Genomic DNA, 23,622 nt, shown 5'->3' on the forward strand with positions numbered 1-23,622 from the left:
GAGCGAGCTTCAGTAGTTGTGGTACGTAGGCTCAGTAGTTGTGGCTCGCAGGCTCTAGAGTGCAAGCTCAATAGTTGTGGCACATGGTCTTAGTTACTGCGTGGCATGTGGGATCTTCCTGGACCAGGGCTTGAACCTGTATCCCCTGTACTGGCAGGCGGATTCTTAACCACTGAAACCCCAGCAAAGCCCCTCATTCTTTTTTTTTTCATGGCTAATACTCCATTGTGGTGTGTGTGTTTATATATATATATATATAAAGAGATCTCTGTGAAGACCTCCAAAACTGTTAAAACATAAGGATAGGGACTTCCCTGGTGGTCCAGTGGTAGAGAATCCCCCTTACAATGCAGGGGACCTGGGTTCAATCCCTGGTCAGGGAACTAAGATCCCACGTGCCGCAGGGTAACTAAGCCCGCGTGCCACAACTACTGAGCTTTCACACTTCAACTAGAGCCCGAGTGCCACAAGCTACAGAGCTCATGTGCCCTGGACCCCGTGCACCACAACTAACGAGAGAAAACCAGCCCGCCACAACTAGAGAGAAGCCCACGCACCACAAGTAGAGAGAAGCCCAAGCTCCACAACAAAGAGCCCTCCTGCTGCAACTAAGACCTGACGCAGGCAAAGGTAAATAAAATAAATAAATAAATAATAAATCTTAAAAAAAAATAAGGGGAGATCATGACTCTCATACAGATATAAAAATGAGCACAGGCTAGTATTTTATTTCATTCAAGAGGGAACCTGCAGCCATTATAACCGGTTCAAAAGAGAATCTGAGAAACAGACACATTACAGATCAGGGCTACTGAAATGAATATGTAAATAAAGAAATGAAGGCAAAATTGGATTTTTCCTGGGTAGGGGTTTGGTGAGTCAACTGAACTTCCTACCAAGTGGACAGAATTTCATGTTACCTACAACCTTCGAAGACGTGTAAAACAACTCGAAGACAAAGAAAGGGCTGAAATCAACGCAGAGCGATGTCCTCCAAATAATGCTTAGTTGTCCACTGAAACACACAATTTTTTTCCCCACACACATAATCCTCTTCAGGTATGGGTAATTTTCTTCTTTCAATTCTGTATTTTATGATTTTTCTACAGTTTTCAAGAATTAAAAGTGGCTTGGAAAATATATGTTTCATTTTTCCCTACGAGGGGGAGGGAGGTATCCTAAGCTAATACTCTATTATGTTAACGCTAAGTTGTATTCACTAATATTTTAATTAAATAGCTCACTATGATAGTAAGCTAACATGATAAACCCCTTTCCCTTATTTATCACTTGTCTGTGGACACTTATTCTAAGACTTAAGCATTCAAGGTAAGGAAAAGATTAGCCCACCAGGACACAGGTAAGATTCCTCGAGAAGCGGTGACATAACAGACGTTCCCTTAAAGTAAGGGGAAATTTGAGTCCCTGGTCCAGGCGGCCCAACTTCTCAGCACAGCAGCTCTTCACCGCCAGATGAGACGGAGATATTTAAGCCGTTCCCTAACTTGACGGCGCGGAGACTTCTGGGAAATAGAGTCCTGGTATTTGTCTCGCTCTCCGGGGAGGGCCTTGGCAGGCGGACTTCCGGCGTCCTCCTGCGCTGGTGCGCCTCACCCTGTGTGCGTGTTCGCGCACGCGCACCGCCGCTGCGCCGCGCCGCTCTCGTTTCCTATCCGTACCCGGGTCATCGCTTGCTCTCGTTCCCAGGCTCTGGCCTCCGGCGGGCGAGGATTCCAGGGCCTGAAGGGCTGGACGCCGTCTGGCCCGGCCGGCACCCAGAGGGCGCGGGCTGTGTGGGCGAGGGTTCGCGTGGGCTGGGCAGAGGCTGGAACGGGGACCCCCGAGCGCGAGCTCCGGAGCCCGCGGGCTGGGCCGGAGGGGCCGGGCGGACGGCGGCGGCGCAGTGCCAGACAGTCTGCACCGCGCGGCACAGCGAGGCCCCGGGAGGGACGTGGGCCTGAAGGGAGCTTGTCCCGTAGGCCCAGAGCCAGCTCCTCGGGCCCAGTGGCCTCGGGAGGCGGAGAGGAGGGACCCCGGGAGAGGAGCGCGCCGCAGGAGCAGCCCCCGGCCCGGAGCCTCGGGAGCCCGGGTCCGGTCAGCGATTCCCGACGGGGTAGGTGGTGCGTCTGCGGGCCTGCAGGCGGTTGTGGACCCTGCGGCCCTTGGAGAGCGGGGCTCGGGGTAGCCCGCCCTGGGCCCCGCGGGAGAGCGACCGGGAGGGTTTGACCGCTTCCCAGAGGTGGAGGGGCCGGGCTGGAGGACAGGGCCGGCTGCTCCGGATGGGGCTTCCGTGGTACTTGTGAGCTCCGGGTGTCCTGGGGGAGCAGGGACCACAGGCTCGGCCGGGACGTGCCGCGTCCACCCCTCTCTCCAACCCCGATCCTCCTCGTTCTCCTCTTCCTGTCGCGATCTCGCACGTGTCTCTCAAGGCCCATCAGCACCTTGGTTGTCAAATCTAAGCGTCCGCTGCCCCCCTGGGTTCTGCCCTGTGGAGTCGCACAGTGTAGTTAGTGCAGTATGAGTCTGCAAGGCTTCTGTTTCGCTTTCTCGGTTGAGGAAGGAAGAGATTGGGCCTGAGAAGGGAGGTGACTTGTCCCAGATCCTCACCAGGTGTGCACGTAGGGTCGCTAACAGGACTCCAAACTCCTAGGGCAGGTGTTCTGTCCAGTTAAAGTCAGTTTCATAATAAAACACTCATAAGTGCAGCGGTAACCAAATTGAGTCAGATGATTTACAAACAGTGCGGTGCCTTGATGCACGTTTATCCCACTTTTGAGAGCTTACATTCTCCCTTAATGTGGAATCTTTGATTTTAATCAATTTAAAGAGACAATAAGAAAATACTTAAGTAGTGTCACGGAAATTTTTTTTATTTGCATTTTTTATTTAACTCTTTGAAACAGTCCTTCATTTTCACCAATGAGAGTAACTTGATCGTGTTGGAGTTGGAAAGGTACAGGTGTGTGTGTTTCTCTTGTAGGACCCTTTTAGCTTCTACTGAATGTTCATAGGGTGTCATTTTATTGGGCCTTCTTTGATGGTTCTGATGCAGTAGGTTCCTGCCTGGGCAGGTCAGGTTACTCAGCACTTCTGTTACTTGTTTCCCTTCCTCTAGGTCCACCGTTTACAGTCTACGAGTTTTCCAAGAGCAGCAGAAAATGAATGAATCCCAGGTGAGTTTTCCTGTCGGTGTATGTATTCCCCCACTTTGTTTTATAATGCATTTTAGGAGGTGTATAAGGATCCACATTTTAAAATGTGAAGGTAGGAATAGGTAAAAGACATTATCATATAAAATACAGTTGTTACAGAGTCCGGGCGGCACCTAGTTGTTGTCAAGTTCACACATATAGGTAGTATGATGCTTTAAGGCTACTGGAATTGAGCTGCAAATATGACTCATGTTCTTGACAGTTATAGAAAAAGAAAAATACCATCCATCGTGTGATTTGTGTTGACTATAAGAAGAGAGCATTTTTGTTACTTGTGGGTTTCAAAGATTTCCTAAGACCTGGAAAAATTTGTTTGTTGAAGTTGAAATAATTGTGGATAGCTCTCCTAATAACAGGCATCAAATCATTTCAGTATATGGCTTAGACTTATTGTTTATCTTAGCAGTGGGCCTGCTGCCCAACGGGAACTTGATGCATGTGATTTTTCCAGGCTCCAAAATATTGTGATCCAAGTAGACCTGTTTACATTTTCACTATTTAGTCCAAGGCTAAAACCTAAATCATGGAATGGCCTGCACATCCTTCAGATATTTCTGTTAGTGTGTTTTGGGGGGGGTTGTACAGCACACAGTACAGACAGATAATTCTCCGGTTGTTTTCACTTCCCATTCCCAGTTCAATTCTTGGTGTCTTGGTTTTATCCTTACCACTCTCCTGAATCTGTTGGTAAAGATTAGCAGTGACCTAATTATAGTCAAATCCAGTGGACATTTTCAGGTCCTTACCTCTCCTGACCATCCATCTGCCTTTGACATCTGTTACTGCCAAACTCATGGAGTCTCCCTTTTCTTGGCTTTAAAAAAAATTCATTTGGGACTTCCCTGGTGGCGCAGTGGTTAAGAATCCGCCTGCCACTGCAGGGGACACAGGTTCGAGCCCTAGTCCGGGAAGATTCCACATGCCGCAGAGCAACTAAGCCCGTGCACCACAGCTACTGAGCCTGCACTCTAGAGCCCCCGAGCCACAACTACTGAGCCTTTGTGCCACAGCTACTGAAGCCCACGTGCCTACAGCCCGTGCTCCACAACAGGAGAAGCCACCACAATGAGAAGCCCACGCACCACAACAAAGAGTAACCCCCGCTCACCACAACTAGAGAAAGCCTGTGCACAGCAACGAAGACCCAACACAGCCAAAAATAAATAAATAAAATTAATTAATTAATTAATTAAAAATAAATATTCTTTTAAAAATCCTTTAGAAAAAATTCACTTGTGTTCTGTATGTATCTTTAAGCAATAATGAGTCTTTTAAAAAGTGGGTGGGGGGGCTTCCCTGGTGGCGCAGTGGTTGAGAGTCCGCCTGCCGATGCGGGGGACACGGGTTCGTGCCCCGGTCTGGGAAGATCCCACATGCCGCGGACCGGCTGGGCCCGTGAGCCATGGCCGCTGAGCCTGCACGTCCGGAGCCTGTGCTCTGCAACGAGAGAGGCCACAACAGGGAGAGGCCTGCGTACCACAAAAAAAAAAAAAAAAAAAAAGTGGGTGGGGGCTTCCCTGGTGGCACAGTGGTTGAGAGTCCGCCTGCCAATGCAGGGGACACGGGTTCATGCCCCAGTCCAGGAGGATCCCACATGCCTCAGAGCAGCTGGGCCCGTGAGCCATGGCCGCTGAGCCTGTGTGTCCGGAGCCTGTGCTCCGCAACAGGAGAGGCCACGGCAGTTAGAGGCCTGCGTACCGCAAAAAAAAAATAAAAAATAAAAAGTGGGTGGGGATAACCCACAATACCATTTTTTCTTAATATCAATGTTCAAAGTTTCACAATTTTCTACATGTTTTTCAGTTTTTTGTTTTCAACGAGGATACAAATAGAGCCCATACGTTGCAGTTGATTAGCCTTGAATTGTGTTGACTGCATTGCAGTTGTTTTAACTTTAACATATTTTTTTTTCTGAACCGTTTGAGAGTGTGTGTCATGCCCCTTTACCCTGTAATGTCTCAGTTGTATCTCCTAAGATCAAGAATATTTTCTTATGTATGCTTGCCAGAGGTAACTGAATTCAGGAAATTTTACATTGATATAATACTTTCTTTATTTTTTCAAAAAATTTTAAAAATTTATTCATTTTGGCTGTGCCGTGTCTTAGTTGCAGCATGCCCACTCTGAGTTGCAGCATGCAGGCTTCTTAGTTGCGGCATGCATGCGGGATCTAGTTCCCCAACCAGGGATTGAGCCCAGGCCCCCTGCATTGGGAGTCTTACACACTGGACCACCAGGCAAGTTCCTGATATAATACTTTATTTTTATTTATTTATTTATTTATTATTTACTTATTTATGGCTGCGTCAGGTCTTAGTTGTGGTGAGCGGGCGTGGGCTTCTCTCTAGTTGTGGCATGGGGGTTTTCTCTTCTCTAGTTGTGGCGCACTGGCTTCAAGGCGTGTCGGCTCTCTAGCTGTGGCGCTCCGGTTCCAGAGCGTGTGGGCTCTGCAGTTTGTGGCACGAGCGCTCTAGTTGAGGCGCTCGAGCTGAGTACTTGTGGCACGTGGGTTTAGTTGCTCTGCGACATGTGGGATCTTAGTTCCCTGACCAGGGGTTGAACCCACGTCCCCTGCATTGTAAGGTGGATTCTTTACCACTGGACCACCAGGGAAGTCCCCTTGATATAATACTTCAATCTACAGGTCATCCAGTCATCCAACTTCCAGTTTTGTCAGTTTTCCCAGTAATTTCCTTTTTAGCAATTTTTTATTTTTGATGGAGGATGCAGTCCGGAATTATGAATTGCATATAGTTTTCATGCTTTTTAAATCTACTTAATATGGAATAGTTTCTCAATGCCATTATAGTAATTGAAGAATACAGGCCAATTATTTTGTAGAATTCTTTGAATTTATGTTTCCCCGATATTTTTTCATAGATTTAGATGGTGATTTTTCGGCAGGAACACTACATAAATGATGACTCTTTTAAGATTTATGACCCAGAATAGGGTCTCTCTTGGAGAAGTTCCATGTGCACTTGAGAAGGGTACCTATTCTGCTCTCGGTGGGTGGAGTGTTCTCTAAATGTCAGTAACATCAAGTTGGGAATGTTTGGCAGGTGCACCATATCCTTGCTAACCTTCTGCCAACTTGTCCCATGAGTCGTGAGAGAGGGGGAATTGAAATCTCCTGCGATTGTGTTTTGTCCGTTTCTCCTTGCAGCTCTGTCAGTTTTTGCTTCATGAATTTTGTGAAAAGATACCTAACCATTTAAGATTATTAGGTCCTCTTGATTAATTAACCACTTTGTTGTTGTGAATTGGCCTCCTTTATCCTGGTAATGGTCTGTGCTGTGAAATGGAATCTCTGATACTTATGAAGCCACTCCAGCTTTCTTTTGAGTAGTGTTGGTGTGCAATGTCTTATTCTGTCCTTTTACTTTTAACCTATTTGCATCTTTATATGTAAAGCACAGCACTGTAGACAGCATATAGTTAGGTCTTTTTTTTTTTATCCAATTTGACAGTTTCTGTCTATTAATTGGGGTGTTTAGACCACTTACTTGTAAAGTGAATATTGATACAACCAGTTAGATTATAGTCTGTTGTCTTTATTTTCTATTTGTCCCATATTCTTTGTCTTCCTTCTGTTTGATTGACTATTTTTTGTGATTCCATTTTATATCCTTTGTTGGGTTATTAGCCATAACACTAGTTATTTTAGTGGGTGCTTTAGTGTTTATAGTATGTAGATTTAATTTATTATAGTTTATCTTCAAGTAATATGCCTGATCACTTAGCTACAGTTCCCTTTTTCCCATCTTGGTCTTTATACTGTTGTTGCATTTTAGTTTTTACAGGTAATACCAGCCCCACAATACACTGGGTTTTTTGTTATTGTTTGTTTTTTGTGTGTTTGTTTTTCGTCAAACCGAGTGGCTAGTGGGATCTCAGTTCCCTGACCAGGGATTGAACCTGGGCCCCTGCAGTTAAAGTTCTGAGTTCTAACCACTGGGCCACCAGGGAATTCCTGATACATTGTCATTTTTAATTAATCTTTTAAAGAGATTTAAATAATGAGAGAAAATACATAGTTACCGTTTCTGATGCTTCATTCTGTTGTGTAGATCCACATTTTTATCTGCTGTCATTTTCCTTCTGCCTGAAGGACTTTCTTTAACATTTCTTCTAGTTGATAATGAATTCTTATGGCTCTTGTATGTCTGAAAATATCTTTATTTTGTTTTCTCTTTTAAAGAGATTATTGCTGGTTTTTTATCATCCAGTACTTTAAATGTGTTCCTCCACTGGCTTCTTGCTTACATTGATTCCAAGAGAAATCTGATGTCATCCTCATCGTTGTTCCTCTGTATATAACGTGTCTTTATTTCTTTATTTTTTATCACTAGTTTTTAGCCATTTGATTTTGATACGTCTTGGTGAAGGCATGCCTCGTTTTATTGTGCTTCACAGTGTGTCCAAGAACAAGGAGAATCATTCCATTTGTTCAGGTCTACTTCTCTGTCTTTCAGGAGTGTTTTAAAAAATTTCTAGTATAGATTTTGTATATTTCTTATTAAGAGTTTTTTTCTGTTGCTATTGTAAACTGTGTGTACACGTGAATTACATCTTTTTACTCCTTTTTACACAATGAGGGCTGTTGCTTTTATGTGCGTTAACTATATATTGTTACCTAACAGTTCTTTTTCTTGATTTGGTTCCATTGTTGATTCTCTGAGTTTTCTAGGTATAGTATATCATCTGTGAATAGAAATAGTTTCACTTTTTCTTATTGCTTATTAGGCCTTTAATTGTTTTCTCTGATTGGAGATAATGAGCATTTTGCCTTGTTTCTAATCTTTGTGAGAATGTGTCTATTGTTTACCCATTAAGTAAGTCCTGACTTTAAAACTAAGAGGACTGAAGCATAGAAATGTGTTTGTGTCCAGACTCAACAAAGTGTATGTATGTACCCGTGTGTATATGTATCACACGTACTGTGCACATTAGGGTATGAGTATGTGTATACATAGGTATATTCATGTTGGTGAAGTATCCATCAATTCCTATTTTCTTGAGTTTTTTTTTTAATTAGGTATGCGTTTGAATATTGTCAGAGGTCTTTTCAGCATCTTTGGAAATGTAAGATTTTTCTTCTTAGCTATATTATAACGGCCTATTGTATTAATGGATTTCCAAATATTAAACCAGTCTATATGCTTGGAATAAGTCCTGTTTAGATAATTACATATTTTCTTTTCAATGTGGTATTGGATTTTGCTTGCTAATATTTCATTTTGGATACTTGTGTCGATAGAAGCAATATTGATATGTAATTTAATTTATTTGCTTGATTGATCAGTCTTCTAACCCCTGCACTTCTTGCCTTCTGGACTGCCTTAACCCAGAAGGTTATTACTTCCTATAGGTGATGTTAAAGCTCATTTGGCTTGCCTTGGGATAATCTTAGGCTCTCTTGGCGAATCTCAGCTGTGAGACCTGCACAGATGTGGCTGTACCAGTGGGTGGAATCCCTTTATAAACAATAGGTTAATAGAACATGTTTACTGAGCACTTCCCTTCCAAAATACAAGTTAAATGTTCACAGTCCCAACAAGTGCTCCTTCCAACAACTGAGACCCATTTTGCTGGTCATTCAGTGAGGTTTCTACATCCCATTTTGCTGACCCATTTTGCTGGTCATTCAGTGAGGTTTCTACATCCCCATGTTCATCTTTGTTGGAGCTCTTGGATTTCGGTGGAGTATGTCACTGACTGTTTTAAGGAAACTGTTTTCTTCAACAAAAATTGTCTTGCTTTTCTGAAAATACCTTTATAGTGTCTTTAGGCTTAAATGATAGTTTGGCTTGGTGTACAGTTCTAGGTTCAAAATCCTTTTTCTTTAAAAGTTGTGGGCATTCTCCATTGTTTTCTCTTGGTTGAGAATTAGAATGTCAGTTTCTAGGGTAACTAATGTATTTTTTTCCCTCTGTAACTTTTTAGGATTCCGCCCCCCCTTTCTTTTTCTTTTTTTTGGCTGTGCAGCTTGCGAGATGCCAGCTCCCCGCCAGGGATTGAACCCGGGCCCCCGTAGCAAAAGCGCCAATTCCCAACCACTGGACCACCAGGGAGTTCCCTCTAATTTTTAAATTTTGGATGTTTTATCAGGAAATTTCTTGATCTGTTTGTTTCCCCAGTATTTTTCTTTGTAGATTATATGGCCCCTTTTGATGATGTTTTGTTTTGTTTTGTTTGTTTGTTTATTTTTATGATCTTCACCTCAGGAATCATTTTCCATTCTGCCTTTGATGATTTTTTGTTCATCCTCTATAATCTCTTTCTGAAAATGTTGAATCTGTTGGATCTGGCTTCAATATCTCAAAATTTCATCATTTCAATTTCTTGTTTTCAGAGAGATTTCCTAAGTTATCTATTCTATGTCCCATTTATTATTCAAGCTTCTTACTTGAGGATTTTTTAAAAATTCAACAATCCAGTCTTCAATTTCTAAGTATTCTCCAGTGGTTTTTTCTTAGCAGAATGTTCTCGTTTTCTGGAAGCAATATCCTGCTTAATTTATTAAAAAATATACATCAGTAGACACAAATGCAAGTTGTTTCCTTTGTGAATTTGGTTGTCATTGTTGAGTTGTTCATCCTGATGCTTATCCTTTATTTATGTTGTTTTCTAAATTAGCTGATGATTCTTAATTTTTAAATTTCACTTTTTGAGAGAATAATTACTAATAACTAATGTGAACATACTCAACCCATGACCCCATTTCATTCCTCTTTCCTTTGTGGAGAGGATGGCTGCAGAAGCTCTGTAAGGGAGTGGGTAAGGGTGTGTAATTTGAGAAGCATCACTGCGTTTTTTTCCTTCCACTTTTTTTTTATTGTGGTAAAATACACGTAACATAAATTTAGTATCCTAACTTCTTTTTAACATCTTTATTGGTGTATAATTGCTTTACAAGGGTGTGTTAGTTTCTGCTTTATGACAAAATGAATCAGCTATACGGATACATATATCCCCATATCTCCTCCCTCTTGCATCTTCCCTCCCACCCATCCTAACCATTTTTAAGTGTACAGTACAGTAGTGTTAATGTAACCATTTTTTAAGTGTACAGTAGAGTGGTATTAAGGCCATTCATAATGTTGTGCAGTCATCACCACCATCCACCTCGAGAGTGTTTCTCATCTTCCAGAACTGACACTCTGCCCCCGGTAAACACTAACTTCCCATTTCTCCCTCCCCAGCCCCTGGCAACCACCATTTTACTCTCTGTCTCTAGTATTTTGACTGAATACCTCATCTAAGCGGAATCCTACAGTATTTGTCCTTCCATGACTGGCTCATTTCACTCCGCTTAATGTCCTTAAAGTTTGTTCATGTGGTAGCAGATGTCAGAATTTCCTGCCTTTTTAAGGCTGAATCATACTCCACTGTGTATGTATATTACATTTTGTTAACCATTTGTCCATCGATGGACACTTGGGTTATTCCCACATTTTAGCTATTGTGAATAATGCTGCTGTGAACCTAGGTATACAGATACCTCTTTTAAGTCTTTGCTTTCATTTTTGGGGGGTATAGACCCAGAAGTGGAATTGCTGGATCACATGTTAATTCTGTTCTTCATTTTTTTGAGGAACCACCATGCTGTTTTCCACAGCAGCTGCACCATTTTACATTTTCACTAACAGTGCACAAGGGTTCCAGTTTCTCCAACACTTGTAATTTTCTCGGTTTTTTTATAGTAGCCATCCTAATGGGTATGAGGTGGTATCTCATAGTTTTGATTTTCATTTCCCTAATTATTAGTGATATTCAACATCTTTTTCATATGCTTATTGGTCATTTGTAAAACTTCTTTGGAGAAATGTCTATTCAAGTGCTTTGCTCATTTTTCAAATTTTTATTTTATTTATTTCACTTTGTTTTAAAACTGTTGTTTTTGTTGTTGAGTTTTAGTAGTTCTCTGTATATTCTAAATGTTTTTTAAATTAATTTTTATTGGAGTATAAATTTACAGTGTTGTGTTAGTTTCTACTGTACAGCAGAGTGAATCAGCTATACGTATACATATATCCCCTGTTTTTTGGATTTCCATCCCATTTAGGTTACCACAGAGCGTTGAATACAGTTCCCTGTGATATACAGTAGGTTCTCATTAGTTATCTATTTTATACACAGTAGTGTATATATGTCAATCCCAATCTCCCAATTCATCCTATCGCCCCCTACCCCCTTGGTATCCATACATTCTTTACATCTGTGTCTCTATTTCTGCTTTGCAAATAAGTTCATCTGTATCATTTTTCTAGATTCCACATATAAGCAATATCATATGATACTTGTTTTTCTCTTTCTGACTTCACTCTGTCTGGCAGTCTCTAGGTCCATCCACGTCTCTGCAAATGGCACAGTTTTGTTCCTTTTTATGGCTGAGTAATATTCCATTGTATATATGTACCACATCTTCTTTATCCATTCCTCTGTTGATGGACATTTAGATTACTTCCATGTCCTGGCTGTTGTAAATAGTGCTGCAGTGAACATTGGTGTGCATGTATCTTTTTGAATTATGGTTTTCTTCAGGTATATGCCCAGGAGTGGGATTGCTGGGTCATATGGTAGCTCTGTTTTTAGTTTTTAAGGAACCTCCATACTGTTGTCCATAGTGGCTGTATCAATTTACATTCCCACCAACAGTGTAAGAGGGTTCCCTTTTCTCCACACCCTCTCCAGCATTTACTGTTTTTTGGGTTTTGGGTTTTTTTGCGGTATGCAGGCCTCTCACTGCTGTGGCCTCTCCCGTTGCGGAGCACAGGCTCCAGACGCGCAGGCTCAGTGGCCATGGCTCATGGGCCCAGCCGCTCCGTGGCATGTGGGATCCTCCCAGACCGGGGCATGAACCCGCGTCCCCTGCATTGGCAGGTGGACTCTCAACCACTGTGCCACCAGGGAAGCCCTTTTTTTCTTTAATTTTTTAAAAATTTATTCTATTTATTTATTTTTGGCTGCATTGGGTCTTCATTGCTGTGCACGGGCTTTCTCTAGTTGCGGTGAATGGGGGCTACTCTTGGTTGCGGTAGCTTCTCTTCCGGAGCACAGGCTCTAAGTGCACGGGATTCTGTAGTTGTGGCTTGTGAGCTCTAGAGCGCAGGCTCAGTAGTTGTGGCGCACGGGCTTAGTTGCTCCGCAGCATGTGGGATCTTCCCGGCCCAGGGCTCAAACCTGTGTCCCCTACATTGACAGGCAGATTCTTAACCACTGCGCCACCAGGGAAGCCCTCCAGCATTTATTGTTTGTAGATTTTTTGATGATGGCCATTCTGACCGGTGTGAGGTGATACCTCATTGTAGTTTTGACTTGCATTTCTCTAATAACTAGTGATGTTGAGCATGTTTTCATGTGTTCTTCCACCCATTTTTTGATTGGGTTGTTTGTTTTTTTTTTGATATTGAGCTGCATGAGCTGCTTTTAATCCCTTGTCAATGGCTTCATTTGCAAATATTTTCTCCCATTCTGTGGGTTGTCTTTTCATCTTGTTTATGGTTGCCTTTTATATATTCTAGATACCGATCCCTTAGCGGATACGTGATTTGCAAATATTTTCTCCCATTCCGTGGTCTCCCTTACTCCTTGTCAACTGTGTCTTCTGATGCACAGAACCTGTGGGCACCACTGCATTTTGAACTGGTGGCAAGTCGGCAGACAGGATTAAGTTGCTCAGGTGCTTTACGGTGAGAGTAGTCTTCTAAGAGTTGCTTTAGGAAAAACGTCTGTGTCCAACGTGGAAACAGTTGGCTCTTTGTCCAGACGTGCCTGACATAGTCTTGGGTTGCACCTCCTTTCCTGGTGTCCTGTCAGGTTTATCCTTTGTCCCAGACAGCAGTTTTCTGTTTGGACAGTGAATGTGTGATCACCCTCATTGCAGGGGTCCTGGCTCCATCTCTGGCCCCCGAGCCCACGGCCAGGGGCTGTCGGCACAGTCTGAGTGGATCTGGCTGCTCTGTGCAATGAGAACAGGAAGCCTCTCAAGCTGCTTGGTTGATTGTGTGAGTCATCCCTCTGTCAGCCAGTCACTCTACTGCTGCAGGAACCCTAGGCCCTCTTGATGGGCCTGGAGATTTCCCGGGGCTCTGGTGGTGAACCTGCTGTCACTGTTGCTGCAGTCCCACCTCTGCCCCTGTGTGAGTGTGTCTCGTGGTCCTGGTTTCTCATCTCATCTACTCGATAAATCAAGACTTTCCTCAAAAACATTCCTGCTGTTGGTAACTTCTGTGTTCCAGTGCTCTTGTGAGAACACTACTTTTATATTTCTTTGAATTGGGCATTTTGGGTTTTTGTCTTGTTTTTGAGGCAGGAAAGTATTGGGTTGGCCAAAATGTTTGTTTGGGTTTCCTGAAAGAACATTTTGGCCAACCCAATGCTTACATATGTTCATTTACTCTCTTGAATTAGAGGCAACTCTTCCTGTCCAAAAGCTGCCCTCGAGAAAGTGCCTTCTTGGTCTCTGCCCTGTGCCAACCTCTTAAATATTGGTGCTGCTGCAGGTTTTGCCGTGGGTACCTTTTACACTGCGTCCTCTTCTTTCCCCTGAATCCTGTAGAACACCCAGCTGAGCCTGCGGAGCCTAGTCTGCCAACATAAAATTAAAATAGTTTACTTCTCTCGTGTTAGACCATGCTCCACCTTGTATGTGTCACTCTGATAATACCTCGGGCAGTCTTTCAGGCAACAAATTTTCATTGCTGCCACAATGAGATGTTTGAGATACCACTTGAAGGAAGTACTAGAAAACTTAGCCAAGCAGATGGCTCCAGGTAGCTGGCTGTAAGAATGGAGGGGCCAGAGGATGAAAGAGTTGAACCGGGATGGCCCGAGTCCTGGGCCGCGCCAGCATGAGGAGGTAGGGGGAGGAGGCCCAGCCAGCAGAGGCTGCTGAAGAGAGCGACAAGGAGAGAAATGCCCATGTTCACTTAGCCACTGTCTCCTCGCCAGGCTGTGAGCTCTTTGAGTGAGAGCAGGAGTGGTGGTTCGTTAACTTATGCCCCCAGTACTCAGATACTTCAGTTGCAAAATTGGAGCTCTTTTTTTTTTTTTTGGTTTGAGAGGTTTTTTGGGTGGTTCGTTTGTTTGACACACTAAGGAACCCAAAGGCAGTGTGTTTCTAATATGGCTTGTTTGCCTCCCACGATCTGTAACAACCATGAGGTTTTCAGGGTCTGTAGTTGACATTCCCGGTGAGCTGGGTGAGCTCTTGTCCCCCTAAGTCTTCTCTACGTCACCCAGTTCCCATCACGGTGCCATTGCAGGGGCCAGTGTCATTCACGGACGTGGCTGTGGACTTCACTCAGGAGGAGTGGCAGCAACTGGACCCTGATGAGAAGACAACCTACAGGGATGTGATGCTGGAGAACTACAGCCATCTGGTCTCCGTGGGTGAGGAGAGCCTGCTTTCTGAGTTGCTGCTCTGCGGGGGCTTCCAGTTTAAGGATTTTATGCTTGACTTCGAAGAAATCAGTGATGAGACTGTTTAATTTTTTCTGGGCACCAGAGAAAGTATTTGTTCATTTGCTTATCGATCAAAAAGGTTCTGATTTTGATTAGGTGCAAAATAGACGCTTTATTTTGTGGCCTCTGGGGCAGCACCTTCTACTCAGAGACCCGGAGCCGAGCAGCAGGTCCAAGTCCGCTCTTTCTCATCCACAGGGTACAACAGCGCCAAACCGAACGTGATCCTCAAGTTGGAGCAGGGAGAGGAGCCTTGGGCAGCAGATGGCGAGTTCCCGCGGCAATTTCACCCAGGTGAGGTGGTGGAGTGTGAATTTGTAAATGGTCGCTCCGGTGCTCTGGAGTGACCACAGATGCCCTAAATCTCACCTCCTGGCACCAACAGCACTTGCCCTCCACCATGTATATGCATGCTCCCTTTCTGATTTTGCACCAGGCTTACATTTTACAGGATTTCTGTGTCTTCTAGGACTGAGGGTGCATTCACTCCCTCTTCCTCTCATACTGTCCGTGACTAACCTCCCTATTATCACAGAATTCCTTTGTTTTCAGGCACTCAAAAGTCTGACAGAAAAGTTAACTGGAGACTTTCCTGGTCATTCTTTTTATCTTCCATTTTCTTCCCTTCCTTGCTATGAAATGCCTCCGGCTTGTGTTCTGCCCCAGTTTCACACCCCGCTCTAGGCCCTCAGACACCCAGCGTGGTGTCCTCCCTACGCTTGTGGGTCGGCCCCTCCTCGCCGTGGGTGCACTGATCACTGTCCCTGAAGCCCATGCTCGGTGACTCAGTGACACAGCATGAGTTGGGCCGTCCTCTTTCCCAAGTGCTCCTTCCTGTCCCATCTGTCTGCCCATCCCTGTGTCGGCAGCAGATGTTCAGGAAGAGTTTATTTCATCAGTGAACTCCCATTCTTCTCTGGCCTCCTCAGGAGCCTCTAGGACCTGTCTTCCACTTCTTTAGTCTTCTTTGCATCCCATACAAGGGTTCACCTAGCCTCAACTTTGAAGACTTTTTTATTTATGTTGCTCATCCAAATTGATACCCGACATGTGTAACCTGTAGCCTCTTTAACTCTTACCTGACAGAACAGTAGCACAGGAAGGATCGTCCACTTCCTTCTTCCTTAGCACATCTGATGATACACTATGACCTTTCCAAACCACGAATTCTGTGCATCTTCCCCAAGTCCCTTAATTTATTACGTTGTACTTGTCTTTTCTGCCTTGTTCCTGTTTGTTGTCTTTTATGAAATGCCTTAAAATTTTTCTGCATATTCTCAGTTTCTTTTGACATTGGTGTAAACAGTATTTTTTCATACGTACCTGGATTACAGTGAATCCTATTTGGATGTTGCAAAATCTATTCATTTGAAACATCCAGTTGATCTTATCACTAGGCTCAGAAGATAAGCCTATAACTATTCCGTTTCTTCTTAAGTAGAATTTAAATTCTCCTCAATCCCCCACAGTGTGGTGCAATGTTGCGTATCACAATGAATGTCCTGTTTCCCCCAACTCTTGTCAAATGCCATTTGGTCTAGATTTCTAAATGTCTTCCATTCAAACTGTCGTCCCTCTGCTCGCCCAGATGATCCATCTTCTTTCCCTCTGTTCTCCCTTCTTTCCTTCCTTGGTTGTAGTTTGGGGAAAAAAAACAAAACATAAAATTTACCATTTTAACCATTTTTAAGTGAACAGTTCAGTGGTGTTAACTGTATTCACATTGTTGTCCAACAGAATCTCTAGAACTTTACCCTTTAAATTTGACCTTGAAAGTTCAGCTCCTGCTTGAAGTTTCCCTCATTTCTCGCTCTTCATCCAGTCTTTCCCTTCTCTTCATGTCCCCTCCACGTAGTGGTTGTTAGCACACGATTGTGCAGTCTGATGTGTAATGGCAAGTGTTTGTCGCTTGTGCTCCTTTCTCTACCTGAATTATAACCCTACAAAGAGGAAGGGTCTTAGTACTCTGCTTTTCTGTGTAACATGTAGAAGATACTCAGTAGATTTTTCATTCGCTCACTGAGGAGCTTCTTTTGAGAGAGAATTTATTCTGAACTGTGGATTCTGAAAAAACAGCTGGGGGTTAGAGTCTAACCTGAAAGCACCCCATTTGATTCAGATTAGAAACTACTACTTTAATTTCTGTTGGACAGATTAAAAAAAAATAGCAAGTGTGGTCATACTTTTGACAAGCAGAGGTTTGAGTTAAGAAAGGAGAGCACAGCTGCATGAACTAGTTTAAAATTAGCTTTCAAATGGAATGTTCATAATCAAATACATGATATATAACTTTGTGTTAAGGCTATTTTAAAACTTAAGGGAAGGAGAGCTTCAAAAAGTTGGAAAGAGACTTTTTTTTTTTGTCATAAAAATGTGAAAATTTTATTCTATGTACAATAATGTACACAAATTTAAATAGGTCACCAAAGAGACCAGAAGTAATTGAAGAGGTATATTTACAGTAGCACATCACAGTAAACGGGAAACCATTCACAGATTCAACATTGATACTGTTTTTGTGCTTGGTTACACACTGAAGTGAAGCGTATTACTCCATTTTGGACGAACTGAATTTTAAACAAATACCTCAATGACCAATGATTAGTAAATGCTATTTTAATCAGTATCATCGTTAATCAGTTCTTCAGCTGCTGTGCCTGTGTGCTGAATCACTCCATTTCTTTCTCTTTGAGCGTCATCATCACAGTCTGAACTGTCGTCATTCAATTCCCTGTCAGATTCAGCAGCAGTTTCTCTTACAGCTTCCTCTGGATTTTCATTGGGTGCAATAAATCCATTGTTGTTAGATATATTTGAATTATCCTTGATATCATCTTCAATGTACACTTTCTGATGGCACATTGGACAAGTATCTTGAATGTACAGCCATTTCCGAAGGCAAAGTGCATGGAAATAATGATTACATGGTGTAATACGAGCAGATGTTGTAAACTCATGATAGCAGATTGCACATACATCATCTATTTCTTGTAGGCGGCTCCCTTTTATTTCAGGAAGTGAATTATTTTTTTTTTCAGCAGTTCTACGATTCATGAATGTCTTCCAGCCATTTTTTGCTTGTAAGTAGATGTTAAAATAGGCATGTAAGCACATCATACAAGCCCAAATTTTACTTCCGGACTCAAACATCATAGTATAAGCCCCATTTCCAAACATTACCACTCCAAAGATAAATTCAATAATATTGCCTGTTGAGCGGACATAGTAGACATAATCATCAAGCTTTTCCCAGAGGACATTATAGTAGCCATCAATCATGAATAACGTATAAACCGTGAGAGAAACAATTACTTTTAAGCAGAGTTCCACACAAAAGGCTGTAACTGCAAACAACCATGTATTTAGTGCATAGTGATTCCAAAGAACGTAACTGAGTATAACAGGAAGAATAAACAGGCAAGCAGAGACAAAGAGCACAGGAAAATATCTACGAAAAGATGACACATGAGAGGCACTGAGAGACATTAATACAGGGTCTGTCATTCCGTGGATGAAATGCAGGACTGCTGTTAATAAAAGGCACATGTTTCTACTTAAGCGAATAAGTCTCTCTTCTGGTCTTAGCCCACTTAAACCAGTCTGAAGAGCCAAAATAAAAAATAAAACAGGTGCTACAAAGCCAAGCCGCCTGTCATCTTCTTCAGTTGATCCAATAAAGGCCAATATTCCAAGACCCAAATAATGGGCTATTGAGGAAATTACAGCACTCATGCCCAGTACAGTGAGTGTAGAATCACATCCACTAATTATAAGATTACAAATGAGGTCCCAGAAATCATCCCAAGAATTAAAGAAGGAATCGGTTTCATTTGCCATCCTTAAAATGTACATTAATACTGTGGCCTGAGCTGTCATTCTTGTTAGCCAAAAGACTCTCAGGACATCTGGGAAACGAATCCTCTTCCATGTGTCCTCCATCAGTAACTGTAATCCATAAATTCGATACATGTGCCTCACTAAAAGGTAAACATATCTTGTGGAATAATAAAACCACTTAAGTTTCACTACCAAGACAAGCACTGTATTTAACGTGAGAATCAAGGAAGAAGTAAAGACTAAAGTCTCTCGGATGTGTAATGGTAGCTCTGTGATTAAGCCTATTACAGGAACCAAGAGATCCAAAATAATTAACTGTGAATAGACGGAATGAATTTGGAGTAGTGTAATGTATCCAATTCCAAATGTTAGCTGTAGAACGATGAGTGCCATCCACAGCGAGGGCCCTTTTCGAGGAAGCAGCTCAATTCCAAAAGCTGATGTGTTGTAGGCACCATAGAAGTCAATGTGCAAAGCAGCATAATAATTTACCAACACTGAAGTTGCAGCTAATAGAAAGGCTGAGCTGTACATGTAAAACTTGAAAAGTGATCGCTGTGACAAGATCAGAACAATACTGGATACAAATATACCAAGGAGCCGGAGGAAGATCTGGAGTCCGATGCAGAACCGGCTTTGGCTGGAATCGTAGTAGGAGTTGAAGATGGCGTCGATGATGTAGAGGCAGGGCACCCGGAGCGCCACTTCAAGCGCCGCCCAGACATGCTGATGGGCCATCCGCACCTGCTGCTGCGGGGGCCCCACCGCCGCCATGAGCCGCTGCCACACCAGGGCTGGGCGGGCCGGGCAGGGCCGCGTGGGGCAGGGGCCGGGACGGCGGCCGGGGGCGGAGGCGAAGGCGGGCGACTCCGCCCCCGCCCTCCCTCCTCTCGTGTCTCTCTCATGGCCCGCCCCGCCGCCCGCTCGCGTCTCTCGAGCTGGAGCAGGCGGCGGAGGCGGCGGCGGAGGCAGCAGCGGCGGCTCCCGGGAGGCCTCGGAAAGAGACTTTATAAATATTTTAAGGCTTCCCCTGAAACATAGCTAGGTTTTGAGTACATACCAGGCTGGAAGTCAGGTTGAGTGAACAAGAGCATGTGCAGACTTGTGGTTGGGCATGAGCAGGGCAGGGCCCAGGCTTCCTGGAGCAGAAGGTGTTTTTGGAAGATGAGTGCAATGCTAGTTTGAATATATATTGTGAATCTAGGTAATGAAAATTTTACTGGTAAAGGATAACTTTTTTTTTTTTCTGCTGGTATTTGGGCACAGGGATGTTGTAGATTTCTGAGCCCAGAACTGTCAGTGTTACGCTGAATGTGGATGAGAGCAACTAAACATAGTTCAGAAGATCCAAAAATATGTAAAATACATGGAAATAAAAGTTGAGATTGTAGGGGCTACTTTAGAAATCTGATATTGAAGATTTTACACCAAATGAAACCTGAGAGTATGGGAACTCTTATTTGTATTCAGACTTAAGCTATAGTATTATGTCAGGAACATGACTGGTTTGGGTAAATTTAAGTCAGCAGATTGAAAGAAAATTCATGGAAAAACTTACTGAGCATTTGTTTTGTGTCACTGTTCTAAGCATTAACATGTGCTAACTAATGTATCAATAGTCTTTGCCCAGCCCTGTGTTTTAGGAGCTCTTGTCCACAGTTCAGGTGAGTGAAACTGCATCACAGTTAAGTAACTTGCCCAGGTCCCCCAGCCTATGACACATTGGAGTTGGGCGCCCAGTGCTGGTAGCCACTGTGAACTGTGTTGTAGACAAGTCACTTAGTGTTAAAGGAGACCACAGGACTCTCCAGAGAGCTGATCTTACTGGAGAGATTGGTCTACTTAGGTTTCTTTCAGACATTTATGTGCCTGGGTCTCTCCTTACAGGTCAGTGTGAGTCAGGGCAAGGGAGTTGGAGCCCTGGTTGTAGGACTGTCTCTAAACATGAGGAAATTGGAGCATTTAGAATGTTTATTTGGATTTATGTGCAGAATAGAAAGGCAAAGATTTTGGAAGGGTCTAGGTTAGTGAGCATGTTACCATGCTAATCTTGGTATGAAGTGATATTATATAGTTTAATATACATTGTAACTCCCAAACATAATCCATACTTGAATATTTCCTTAGGTTATACATCCAGTAATTGTTCTTGCTCTCCCACGAATCCCACTTGCTCTCAGTCCTCCCATTTCAGCCTTGACCTGGGACCCCTTCAGTGACTTTGTCCTCTGCTCATCATTTCTTGGGTTTATTTCACGTTTCCTACCAAAGTTTTGAACATATTTTTAAAGTAACAAAGGTACTTGTGTTCAATGTGAATTTACTCTTTCTTCTATTGCTGAGTCCTATCCTGCTTTCATCCCTTCCCATCCCTCCCCCACCCCCCATGTCTGTCTGTTTGTCTTATATGACAAATTAAGGGGGAAAGAGGATTATACACTGATAATTATTTTTATTTGTGGAGATTGACCCTAAAGCCAGAGTCAAGCCCACAGTAGGCCCTTGAGTACTGCTCCCATTCTATAACTGGTATGTTCAGATTCACAAGGTTTGTTTAATTTTATTCCTTTTTAGAAGAAGTCTGGAAAGTTGATGACCTGATGGAGAGAGCCCAAGAAAATAAAGACGAATGTTCAAGGCAAGCTGTTTCTATCAACAGCAGAACCCTGACTGAGGAGGGAGAGGTTGCATTTGATAAAACTTATAACATGGAAATAAGCCTTGTACCTTCAAACCTAATGTCTCATAATTGTGTCTCATGTGGAAAGACTTTGGGATCTACTTCAGAATTAATTATTAGTGATGGAAGCTATGCAACAAAAAATCCTGATGAGTGTAGTGAATGTGGGAAAACATTTCATGGAGAGAAACTCTATGAATTTCATCAAAATGGGGAAGCCTTTTCTCAAAATGAAGAAAGTATTCAGAAAATTAGTATTTTGGAGAAACCCTTTGAATATAATGAATGCACAGAAGCCTTAGACAATGAAGCTGTTTTCATTACTCATAAGAGAGCTTATATGGGGGAGAAGCCCTATGATTGGAATGATTCTGGATCAGACTTCATCCAGATGTCAAGTTTTAATGTATACCAGAGATCACAGATGGAATTGAAGCCCTTTGAATGCAGTGAGTGTGGAAAATCCTTCTGTAAAAAGTCAAAATTCATTATACACCAGAGGGCTCACACAGGAGAGAAACCTTACGAATGTAACGTATGTGGGAAATCCTTCAGCCAAAAAGGAACCCTTACCGTACATCGGAGATCACACTTAGAGGAGAAGCCCTATAAATGCAATGAGTGTGGGAAAACCTTCTGTCAGAAATTACACCTCACTCAACACCTGAGGACTCACTCAGGAGAGAAACCCTATGAATGTAATGAATGTGGGAAAACCTTCTGCCAAAAGACACATCTCACCTTACACCAGAGAAACCATTCAGGAGAGAGACCGTATCCATGTAACGAATGTGGGAAATCCTTCTCCCGCAAGTCAGCCCTCAGTGACCATCAGAGAACGCACACGGGAGAGAAACTTTATAAATGTAATGAATGTGGGAAATCCTACTACCGAAAATCCACCCTTATTACACATCAGAGAACACACACAGGAGAGAAACCCTATCAGTGTAGTGAATGTGGGAAATTCTTTTCTCGGGTGTCATACCTCACTATCCATTACAGAAGTCATTTAGAAGAGAAGCCCTATGAATGCAATGAATGTGGCAAAACCTTCAATCTAAACTCAGCCTTCATTAGACATCGGAAGGTACACACAGATGAGAAACCCCACGAATGTAGTGAGTGTGGAAAGTTCTCATATCTCACCGACCATCACACAACTCACTTAGGAGAGAAACCCTATGAATGTAGTGAATGTGGGAAAACCTTACTTGAAACTCCAGCCTTCGATGGGCACCAGTCACTTCCCAAGGGGGAAAAGTCCTATGAATGTAACATATGCGGGAAATTGTTCTCTGAGCTGTCATACTATACTATCCATTATAGAAGTCATTCAGAAGAGAAGCCCTACGGATGTAACGAATGTGGGAAAACCTTCTCCCATAACTCATCCCTCTTTAGACATCAAAGAGTCCACACAGGAGAGAAACCCTACGAGTGTTATGAATGTGGGAAGTTCTTCTCTCAGAAGTCTTACCTCACTATACATCATAGAATTCATTCAGGAGAGAAGCCCTATGAATGTAGTAAGTGTGGGAAAGTTTTCTCTCGGATGTCAAACCTCACTGTACACTATAGAAGCCATTCAGGAGAGAAGCCCTATGAATGTAACGAATGTGGGAAAGTCTTTTCTCAGAAGTCATACCTCACTGTGCATTATAGAACTCATTCAGGAGAGAAGCCCTATGAATGTAACGAATGTGGGAAAAAGTTCCACCACAGATCAGCCTTCAATAGCCATCAGAGAATTCACAGGAGAGGGAATATGAACGTACTTGACATGGGAATGCTCCTCTGAAGTCAGATCTCATTTTAGAAAACCCTCTGCACATAATGAGTATGGGAAGTCAGTCGGGAGTCAGATATCACTGTCTGAGAGTTCATGTTTCTGAATGAGGAAAAGCATTTAGGTGTTAGATTTATTCTAATCTGAATTTTCATAGAGAAGAATCCCTAAAACTGCAACAAGAAGCAAAGCCTTCAGCAAGACCCTACAACTCATTGGACATTAGACTTTTATACAAGAGTGAAACTCTATAAATATTTAATATTTATTTTGGATTCCAGTTGTATTCACATATCAGGGAATCATACCAAGGTGTAACCTGTCAAAATGATGAATGTGGAAAATACATTGTCTTGGAAATTGTTATACTAAAAGCCATATTTCTGATACAAAATCAGATGTTTTTAGGAATGATATCAGAAGCTATCAGCTCTGAATAAACCTTCATTGCAGAAAATGAAGTTTTAAAATCTTCTGGAGTTGATTATAAGGATTGTAGCATTAAATATGTATATGGCGGTTTCTATCACGTTTCCAAAATGTGATTAATTCTATGCAACTCTATGCAAGTTTGGATTTGAATAATTTGTGAGAAGGCAGTATTCTTATTTGAGTATTAAGATGGCAAAATATAC

The 23,622-nt window shown here is 42.8% G+C and overlaps 2 protein-coding genes across 2 annotated transcripts; one reads left to right on the forward strand and one right to left on the reverse strand.

Moving 5' to 3' along the window:
* Positions 1-1,061: 1,061 nt before the first annotated feature.
* Positions 1,062-23,448, forward strand: RBAK (RB associated KRAB zinc finger; the record flags this gene model as incomplete). Its single annotated transcript, XM_081255189.1, has 7 exons — positions 1,062-1,065; positions 1,535-1,803; positions 1,980-2,113; positions 3,116-3,173; positions 14,483-14,609; positions 14,880-14,975; positions 21,093-23,448. 7 exons carry the CDS (start codon positions 1,062-1,064, stop codon positions 22,997-22,999), a joined length of 2,595 nt encoding a protein of 864 aa, XP_081111315.1. The 3' UTR covers positions 23,000-23,448.
* LOC308629002 (E3 ubiquitin-protein ligase RNF139-like) lies at positions 17,046-19,304 on the reverse strand. Its single transcript, XM_081256447.1, has one exon. The coding sequence runs from the start codon at positions 19,290-19,292 to the stop codon at positions 17,298-17,300; it is 1,995 nt and encodes a 664-aa protein (XP_081112573.1). The 5' UTR covers positions 19,293-19,304; the 3' UTR covers positions 17,046-17,297.
* Positions 23,449-23,622: the final 174 nt, after the last annotated feature.

Source organism: Mesoplodon bidens, assembly GCF_964165515.1.
Source record: "Mesoplodon bidens genome assembly, chromosome: 15".
Classification (NCBI taxonomy): Eukaryota; Metazoa; Chordata; class Mammalia; order Artiodactyla; family Ziphiidae; genus Mesoplodon; species Mesoplodon bidens.